We start from the raw sequence: 9,773 nt of genomic DNA, 5'->3' as shown, positions 1-9,773 counted from the left end.
TTACAAATATCTTTGTTTCTGTGTTTGACAGAATGTATTCAGTATGGTAGAAGTATCTTGACTCTTCCTGTCACTTGCTTTTATTTACAGTTTTAGTTAGAAAAGTGGAGTTTATTTGCAAAAAGAACAAATGTCTCCAAATTCACAGGACTTGTTGTCCATGATGAGAGAAAAGAAAAATATAGAAAAGATCATTAAGAGCAACTTATTGGGTGATTTATACAAACTTTTTACTTCCCTTGTGCAAAAATCGGCTGTGGATTTTTGTAGCGCTGATCGCAGGTAGACGCTCCCGTACCTTCATAGAGTCCTTGTAGGGTGGGCACTGAGCTGGGAGAAGCTGAGATTGAATTGGTGTTGTGTCAAATTGTTTTTAGATCCGTTTTCCCACCAGTTTTCACTATAGTAAATTTCCAGCCATCAGGGTGTGCTCCCTGCTAAAATATGTTTATCGGAAGACTAAAACTCAATAAAAGGAGAATGAACCCATGGAAGTGTAATAAAATGGCATTACTTTTCCAATCTATAAATGGACCTGCACATTTTTATCTAGTTTTTTATTATTATTTTATACAAAGCATGGCTTTTATATTTATGTGCTAAACCTTGATTATTCTGCTCACGTATCAGTTGGTCAGGGATTTTTTTGTTGCGACTATATTCTCAGTGTCTGTCTTGCTGTGTGTTGTCTTCAGCCATCCTGGCTACTTCGGTAAGGTGGGTATGAGACATTACCACCTGAAGAGGAACACGACCTTCTGTCCCACCGTAAACCTGGACAAGCTGTGGACGCTGGTGAGCGAGCAGACCAGGCTCAACTACGCCAAGAAGCCCGATGGGCCGGCCCCCGTCATCGATGCTGTGCGCGCTGTAAGTTTTAACCGATATAGTAAAGTGTTATCTCTTGAGCATATGTGTGTTAGAGTACAAAATGTTGCGTTTGTCCTGTCTGCGGTACTATCAGCAGTCTTAATACTGTTTTGAAGTTGTCGTGTGATTGTTTAGAACGTTGCCTGATGGTGTGCTGAGAAAAGCATCCCTGTTTTGAAAAGCATCAGCATTTCCTGCCTGTGGGTGGGTTGCATTTGTAACAGCAACCAGGATTAAAGTTAACCAATTTCGGTGAAATATTTTGGGAGCTGTCAGCAAAGTTTAACACATTCTGTAACAATGTAAACAAGACTGTGGTAGTTTGCTTGTTTCTGTAAATGTGCCTTCAGCCTCCTTTGAAAGCCGTTCTGTCCATTGAAGAGTTGGTGCTGCCGTCATATTGGGCTCTCAGATTTGGATCCAGTTCTTTTACAGTTAAATAAGAGCTGGTAAGAAGTAAGGAAAGGCCTCTTGTGTTTGTGAGCAAACATAAAAAATGGCACTGTTGAACACAATGTTCACACAGCAGTTTGATTTTTTTCCTCCTCAGATATGATTTTATTTATTAATGTGTGGTCATATATTAAATGTGACCTCCATCAGACTCCAGTCTGTGGCCCTCGAAGCACAGAAGATATGACGTTACACGTTGTGTTTATAGAAGGGAATATTGATGTAACACCTGTCAGCATGTGAGTATCTATTCTAAAGTTGCTGTGAATCAGAGCTAAATTATCTGCCATGCTCTTGTTTTGTCCAGTGTTTATGTTTGTTCCTGCCTATTCTGGTGCAGAATTAAACTTTGGGAACAGGAGTGACATTCTGAACTCAAGTGTGAAGTATCATGTTTGTGTCGAGTCTCAGTCATCCAGGACATGGCCAACCTAGGACATCAGAAGGACGAGATAACTAATCTGTAGCTGAAGGCATGGGGAATTCTGGGCTTTAAACGGCAGGATGTTTGTATCTGTGATATTAATATTTGAATCGATCCACATACCCTGAGTACAAAGTTAAAGTTGGATAAAATGCAGCATGACTGAGGTTGCTTTAGAAAAATGACCTGGGTCAGAAAAACAACAACAAACAGATTTATCATGTTCAGGCTTAAAAAAAAAATCAGATTTGGGTCACCTGCAGTGTGAGCATAGTCTGAGTACATATCTTTTTTTGAATCAAGTCCAATAAACATTCTTGTTTTGTCTGCATTCATAGTTTCTATTCAAACACGATACTTTATTTTATTTTTCATTCATTAAAATGTTTGTTTTTGGAACTAATAAAATGTTATTTCTGTGCTTGAAAACTCAGACTCCAGGTCCCTATGTGAACAAGTTCAGTCATTTCTGCCATTTGAGCCTTTCTCAAAATCAGAAAGGCTCAAATGGCAGAAATAGTCTGTTCTTCATATGTAGAGCTGTTTAAACTTTCATTGATCAATGCCTCACAAAATCATTGGTGTACTGTTTTTCTTTTTATTACAAATATCTTTGTTTCTGTGTTTGACAGAATGTATTCAGTATGGTAGAAGTATCTTGACTCTTCCTGTCACTTGCTTTTATTTACAGTTTTAGTTAGAAAAGTGGAGTTTATTTGCAGGTTTGCCCCTGTAATCACTTAAGTGGTTTTCTGTTTGCAGCCAGTTCTAGTTAAACTTTCAGTGTGAGCTTTGTAGCTTCATGTATCTACGCTTGTTCCTTTTTTTTTTTTTTTTTTNAAAGCTGGATTGTTTTTTTTTTTTTTTTTTTTTGTATTTTATTTTTTGATAAAGCATTAACTGATGGTTTTCTCTTAACAGGGCTACTACAAAGTCCTGGGCAAAGGCAAACTTCCCAAGCAGCCCGTGATCGTCAAGGCCAAGTTCTTCAGCCGACAAGCCGAGGAGAAGATCAAGGCAGTGGGCGGAGCCTGCGTTCTGATGGCGTGATGTTCCTGTCAGATTGTTGTTTTTTTTTTGAAAAAATAAACTGTATAGATGGGAACAGTTTTGTGTCTGTTTGTAGTCATGAAATTGAGTCGCTACAAAAACCTTTTGTAAGTTACTAGGTACTGTAAGGTACCTAGTAACTAAGGTACTGAGTCAAGTAAGCAGTCTATCACAGGGACACGTAGAGACAAACAAGCATTCACGCTGTCACTCATACCTAGGGAGAATTTTAGTTACAAATTAACCTAACAAATGTTTTTGATCTGTGGGAGGATCTTTGGAGTATTGGGACCTCAGACATTTGATGGAAAAAATGTCAAAAGTCCCCTGAATTGAACAGGTTTTAAGTTGAAATATGGTGCAGAAAAGCTGGAGGATCCAGGTTCTCTGGAGACATCACCACCTGTAGAGGGTATAATTTGTCATATTAAAAAGAGAAGGGTTAAACATTTGTGTTTTCTTAAACAATTATCTCACAAAAGCCACATTGCTTTAACCTGGTTACATTCAGTATTAAACTCTAAATAAATATCTTGGAAATGATTGATATTAACACTTGAGGAAGAAAGAAAGTTTTATTTTGCATTGTAATGATGAGAATACCTGTCCTTTAAAATACTATGGCAGCACAAAAAGTTGGCTTCAGACACACAGACAAATCAATATAAAATACATATAATGGCGAAACTTTATCAAAATGTTTTTCACTGGGTGTTTTATCATTTCTGCTCCAGAGACATGTAGGAAGTGTTTGTATTTAAATCCTCCTTAACTGTTTAGATTTTACTTCCTGAAAGGGGCGGGGCTTAAGCAGAATTTCCTGTCAGGTTTGAAAGGGGAAAAAAGGTGAAGTACGCCGAGCTTAAGGTGTCAGGGAACATGTGAGGGGGCCTGGCAGCTAAAAGGTAACAGTTTACGAGCAGCTTCTTTCTCACTCTGAGGATTTGTAGCTGTCAGGCGCTTCGTTTAGAGGTGTTTTTGTCGCGCTGAAAGGGGAAAGCGAGTAAATCTGTTCACCGGAGGGAGAACGAGCAGCTGTGAAGTTGTGCTGTTGCCACGGAGGGAAACTGGAGAGTGCGGCTGAATGTCTGAACCCTGGCGTTTCCCCGCCAGCTCGTGTGTGGGGACAGAACCGAATGAAATAAAAAGCGAGAAGTCAAAAAAAAAAAAAAGTGAAACGAACCGCCTTTAAGCAGGGCTGCGCGTTAATCTTAACTGCGCATGCGCTGTTCTTTGAGCCCTCTAATGGGTTTTGTTTACTTCCTATGCCGAGACACTTTTACGTTTTAATTGGTCAAACTTAGATTTTACACAGTCATTAAGTTCTCAGTTATTTACTTTATATTTAAATTATGGTTGCCAGTTGCCACCTGTTTATCTGCCTGTATTTTCTCATATCATTAGGTCTATAAGTACAAATACTGGAGACTGTTAATGCAAAACCTCCCTTGTGTTCTTTCAGGTGACGATCACCTGTGTTTTCTAGCTTTCAGCGTCCATGGCGCATCCGGCCTGGCTGGAGTCCTCCTTGAGGCGCTCGGGCAGACTGGGCCTGGAGGTGCTGGAGCGAGCCTCCAGGAGAAGTGTAGACTGGACCGGCACCGTGGCGCCCCAGATTCCCCCCACTACTTCTGACGAAGACGCTCACGTATCAGCTAAGGTGCACATGTGTTTTTAATCTCACTTCCACAAACGTAACACCCATAACACTGCTGCTGCTGCTGTGACGCTAAAGGATCGATGAAGTACTCATCATCGTCGTCACCACGAGCCACATTTGGCGGCTCAGTCGTGAGACACCTCATCAGTTCAGCTCTTTGTGTTTCTCCCTCAGGGGACTCGCTCAGAGCTGGACGAGGCCTTTGCATCTATTGCGGAGTTCATGACACAGACGACCTGCCGCTGCAAGGTGAGTAAACACTTGTCTCATTCCACGTGTGAAAGCTCCATGTGTGGGTTTTCAGATGGGAGGTGTGAACTGTGTTCTTGGTGCAGAGGTATTATGAGTGCGGCCACTGCTCTGAGCCCAGTGACGCTGAAAAGACCCACATGTCCAGGTTCCACTCGAGGCCAGGAGCTACAGCGTCAACCAAAAGACACGTAAGACATGTTTCTGCTTCGAGGCAACGACACTGAGCTGTTTGAACTTGAAAACTAGAAGCACACGGAGAGTGAAAGACCTATTATCGTTGTCATAATGGAACTGATAAATGATGACATCATTGTCATGTTACGTCATCGCTGATGTCATCACTGGATGCTGAGGAACGCTGAGAGTGCAAACCTCCGCCTAGGCCATAGGGTCATTAATAACCTTTAGGATCTGTATTGTGAGCCCAATCAACAATCCCAACCTCAACATTTCCTGAAATTTTAATCAAAATCCGTTTGTTACTTTTTGAGTAATTCTGTGCACGAACAGACAAACACTACTGAAAACATATACCGCATTTTCCGCGCTATAGGGCATGCTGTCAACGAATGGTCCATTTTCAAACTTTTGGCATATATAAAGCGCACCCCACTATAAGGTGCATAACGCAACTCTCAATTTTTGTAACTTTGCGCAGACTGCGCACCACGCTCCATTCAAAATGGACTATGAGAGATCACAAAGATAATCACACGGTTCAAAACTCACAGAAGGATACTGCACCGACGTAAGCGTCAAGTATAAACACCTCCACTGTGCACGGAGCCCTGTGCGACTACACTTGAGCTTTAATGATGCAAGCGGTGCGGCTTTGTAGTTTATCAAAGTCGTACTAAAACATTATGACTTCTTACATATATAAGGCGCACTCACGTTTTTTGAGAAAATTGAAAGCTTTTAAGTGCGCCTTATAGTCCGGAAAATATGGTACCTCCTTTGCGGAGGTCAACAACAGAAAAAAAAAAAAACTTACCACTTCAGTGTAGATATGAAAGAAAGCAACTGGTGTGTCACGAGTTATTATGCCTGCCTCAACAGTGGAGATGACAGAATGTTTCTCTATCTCACCTCCAGGGCCACGTCGGCACAGCCGGGGAAGATTTTTACATCGAGGTCTCACCTGGGACGTATGCCGTCACCGCCGGTTTGCCGGAGGCACAGCGGCAGACTCAGCTGGTCAGCGTTAAAGCTGGGGAGAGCATCAGCCTCACCTTTAACCTTTGACCAAACCTGCCAGCCCTCTAAGCTTCAATAACAAAACTGACCAATGCTGCTGCTTCTTTGGTTTATTGCCTGTCTCACCCAGATTTCTGCACTGAGGGGGAGCATTTTGCGAGACATTTTATTTGCTTCATATTGAAAAGTCGTGATATTTATGACACCTTTTTATTTGCTTTCTCATTTAGATTACTTTAAACACGTTTGCCCTGCATCATGTGACACATTTAGGGGTGTTATGACCAGCACTATTGCCAAATCAGTGTTTTTCAATAAAGTATTTTTTTTATAAATTATTTCTATTCTGTGGTTTCACCAAGACAACGTGGTCACCCAAAAGTTGTATACAGACATGTTTACACTGCCGTCCAGCAGGTGGTCGAGGTTTGAAGCTGGTGGTTCCAAGAACGTCTCAGATGTTCACTGTTCCTGCTGTAGCAGCAGGAAGTGACTGAAACGGGGAGCTGTGGTTTGGTGAGGAGCTGATCTGTGGGACAGGAAAGCAGGCGGGTTGGGATGTCCTCATGGGGATTGTGCTTCCTGTAAATTCATCCATCCATCCATCATCTGCTGCTTGGTTCTAGGGTTGGGTTGCGGGGCCAGCAGTTGGAGCAGGGAGGCCCAGACAGCTCTCTCCACAGCTACCTCTTCCAGCTCTTCAGTGAGGATTCCAAGATGTTCCCATGCCGGCAAAGAGAGACAGTCTTTCCAGCGTGTCCTGGGTCTTCCCCGAGGTTCCCGTCCTGGTTGGACATGCCCGGAGCACCTCTCTAGGGAGGCGTCCAGGAGACATCCTTACCAGATGCCTGAACCACCTCAACTGGCTCCTCTCGATGAGGAGGAGCAGCGGCTCTGTCCTTCCCGGATAACTGAACTTCTCACCCTATCTCTTAAGGAAGAGCCCAGCTACCCTGAGGAGAAAACTCATTTGACCTCCTGTATCTGAGATCTTGTACTTCTCATCACCACCCTGAGTTCATGACCACAGGTGAGGGTAGGAACATAGACCAACCGGTAAACAGAGAGCTTTGCCTTGCAGCTCAGCTCCTCTTCACCACAGTGGACCAGTACAGAGAACACAATCCTTCTTTTCCTCAATTGTGAACAAAACCCTGAGACACTTAAACTCCTCCACTCGTCCCAGCTGCTTCACACTCGGCTGTGAACCGCTGCAGTGAGAGCTGGAGATCACGGCACAACGATGCCAGCAGGACCACATCATCTGCAAATAGCAGAGGCAGAATCCTGAGGCCACCGAACTGAACCCCTCTCAGCCCCCTGGCTGCATTCTGGATGAATTCATGTTTGTTTTGGCAAAATGTTTCACCTTAATAAACCCTCACCATTTACCCGGGCTTGGGACCGGCACCAGAGAGGCACTGACCGTAGTCAGTGGCTAGTTTATTGTTTTGTTTTGTTTTTCTTTTGTATTTGTATTTTTCTTTTGTATTTTTTTAAATTTAATTAATTTAAAATTTATTAAGTATTATGTTTTTTAATTGTTTATATATATATATATATATATATATATATATAAAACAACAAAAATTATTAAAACAAGCCAACAGAGTTGTTCCTTAAATGCAAAGGTTTTGGTTACATTAACTTTTTTTTTTTTTTTTTTTAACAAGCGTCTCCAAAATTGGAACATTAATATATTCAAATAGCAAATTCTTGAAATGCAGAAGCCAAAAGAAACTCACCATGTCCTTAATGAAGGCTTCTGGGTCTTCATTGAGACAAACAATTAGAGATTTCAGGACACAAGCTCTTCTCGTTTCAATGGCATCATTCTGAAGAAAAGAACATGCATTGCGTAAGATAATTGTTTTATTGTGTAGTAAACCTGGGATATCCTTGGCCGGGAAAGACACTCAGATGTCAACCCTGAGTTTTGATATTTGTGAGCCACATTCATCGGCCACATGAGAAGGAGCCAACAAATTGGGACAGCCCTCGGCAGTGACATAAGCGGCTAACAAATGTGCACTCAGGACGAAGCAGCCCCTGAATTGTGCTGCCTCAAACGGCACAGGTAAGTGTTTTCCTCCTTGCCTTTGATTAAAACTGAACTGTAAACTTTAAGCTAAACTAAGGCAGCACAAACATGCGTTGTAGATCTGCTCATGAATCCTGCTCCTTCCTGTTGACCAATAGGAGAGAAGCTGACCCAAGAAGGGTATCCCATATTATTTGCATAATGAGGCAAAAATGCATGAGGTAATGTAAAACAGAAAAATTAAAAATCAACACACGGAAAAGTGTTTTTTGTGGTAAAATTAAAGAAAAGTATTGAAGATACAAATGCATCAAAAAGTAAAACGAGACATTTATTTTTAAAAACAGTAAAATTAAATTGTGTGCAATATATATCTATCTATATATCTCTATATATAACATATCTATCTATCTATATGTCTATATTTATCTATCTTGTTGGAACTAAGCTGGAAAAATAAATATGGTCAATCAAATCATAAAATATCTATTATTTATTTATTGGTCTATTTACCATAAATATTCATGTATAATGCAACTCTTATAATTATAATGAGACCCCCCACACACACACACACACACACATTTTTAAGCTAAAAAACATAACAAAATTGAATATTCATGTATTATACTTTTGAAAATTTTTAAAAACAGCTGACAACTTGTGAAAAGTATACCAGTAACAATAGAAAGTATCAGTAACTTAAAAATGTAAAAATTTCTGATATATGAACTGAGAAACAATTGCATTTACATAATAGAAAGAATTGAACAAATGTCACCTTGTCCAAGTCTGCCATGATGATCTTTATTTTTCGTCCAGCATCGCCTCCTTTCCTTTGGAAAGCTCTCATTAGCTTCAAGGAGTGGTGATCTAGCTGCTGCATGAATTTTGACTTCAGTGGCACAGTTGTGATGCGGGCAAACTCTGCTTCCACCTGCAATCATTTAATAACAGTGTAAAATGTTTTAAAAAGTGTTCTGTAGACCACAGTAATAGGATAATGACAGCAATGAAATTCATTTTTATTTTTTGATTTATCTGAATTAAAACAAACAGGAAGGGAAGTGTTGCTCATTCTTAACTTTCTTAACCCTTTACAAAAAACAAAATTACAAAAAAAAATGCAGTAATCAATGTAATGACAACTGACCTCACGCTCAGAAAAGAGTGCTGGCCACCTTCTTTTGAAGTCAGCAATGAAAGCCTTGTCTTCTATCACCTCACGCCGCCTATAAGCAAAGGTCCTTTCCATTTTCTCCTTAACAACCTGATGGTTGTTGCTCTTCTGCACATCAGTCAAAAGTGATAGCCTCTCTTGCTCTAAGTCCTGTCCTGTTGGGAAGTCTGGACAGTAGTTCACCTAAGCTCTTTTAGGTTCTTTTAAGTTTTATACTTAATAAAAAAATATTTTAAAAGTTTATTAACTCCATCCTGCCTGAATCTATTTACAGTGATCTAAACAAATAAAATATCTGTTTTTGCTGTCAAGCAGATGTTGGATGAAGTAGATTGTTAGTTTGAATAAAGCACATACATTAAATATAAATTTAGGGGTGATGCTAATTAGCTACATCAGGCATAAGTGAACATAATAGTAATATTAGTAATAGTAATAGCATATTTTCCAGCCTCAGGTATGTAAATTATTTTATTGGTGCAGCTGTTGATGAAAGAGGGACCACAGAGACCCACTGAAAACTCCAACAACCTGACAAGTCCTTAAAGACACGAGTCAGAGGTCAGTGTCTTCTGACTAAATTTCTGCCACAGTGAGCTCCGTGTCGTCTTTAACGAAGTTCGTCATCGAATCAGTGAGTCCAACT

At 40.6% G+C, this 9,773-nt stretch overlaps 2 protein-coding genes and 1 long non-coding RNA gene across 4 annotated transcripts in view; all 3 read left to right on the top strand.

The window, feature by feature from the left end:
• rpl27a (ribosomal protein L27a) overlaps nucleotides 1-2,852 on the top strand; it is a 4,353-nt gene extending 1,501 nt beyond the window's left edge. The window contains exons 4-5 of the mRNA XM_037978150.1: nucleotides 696-870; nucleotides 2,669-2,852. Of these exons, the coding sequence (XP_037834078.1) occupies nucleotides 696-870; nucleotides 2,669-2,797 (304 nt within the window). The 3' untranslated portion in view covers nucleotides 2,798-2,852. The remainder of the gene's footprint in view (nucleotides 1-695; nucleotides 871-2,668) is intronic.
• On the top strand, nucleotides 877-2,468 carry LOC119617442. The gene is made up of 2 exons (XR_005233698.1): nucleotides 877-1,319; nucleotides 1,421-2,468. It is a non-coding gene; the product is annotated as an uncharacterized LOC119617442 (long non-coding RNA).
• Nucleotides 2,853-3,579: 727 nt separating the features above from the next.
• On the top strand, nucleotides 3,580-6,244 carry akip1 (A kinase (PRKA) interacting protein 1). 2 transcript variants are annotated; one of them, XM_017405030.3, is made up of 5 exons: nucleotides 3,580-3,702; nucleotides 4,260-4,457; nucleotides 4,632-4,706; nucleotides 4,793-4,897; nucleotides 5,805-6,244. In XM_017405030.3, the coding sequence occupies exons 2-5, from the start codon at nucleotides 4,296-4,298 to the stop codon at nucleotides 5,952-5,954; spliced, it is 492 nt and encodes a 163-aa protein (XP_017260519.1). In that variant the 5' UTR covers nucleotides 3,580-3,702; nucleotides 4,260-4,295; the 3' UTR covers nucleotides 5,955-6,244. The 2 variants fall into 2 exon arrangements, with proteins under 2 accessions (XP_017260519.1, XP_017260520.1); XM_017405031.3 differs by having other exon boundaries at nucleotides 3,581-3,702; nucleotides 4,284-4,457.
• The last annotated feature ends 3,529 nt before the right edge of the window (nucleotides 6,245-9,773 follow it).

The sequence above is a fragment of the Kryptolebias marmoratus genome, linkage group LG11, assembly GCF_001649575.2.
Source record: "Kryptolebias marmoratus isolate JLee-2015 linkage group LG11, ASM164957v2, whole genome shotgun sequence".
Taxonomy (NCBI): Eukaryota; Metazoa; Chordata; class Actinopteri; order Cyprinodontiformes; family Rivulidae; genus Kryptolebias; species Kryptolebias marmoratus.
The sequence above is the reverse complement of the archived record's forward strand: the minus strand, read 5'-3'. Positions and strand labels throughout refer to the sequence as shown.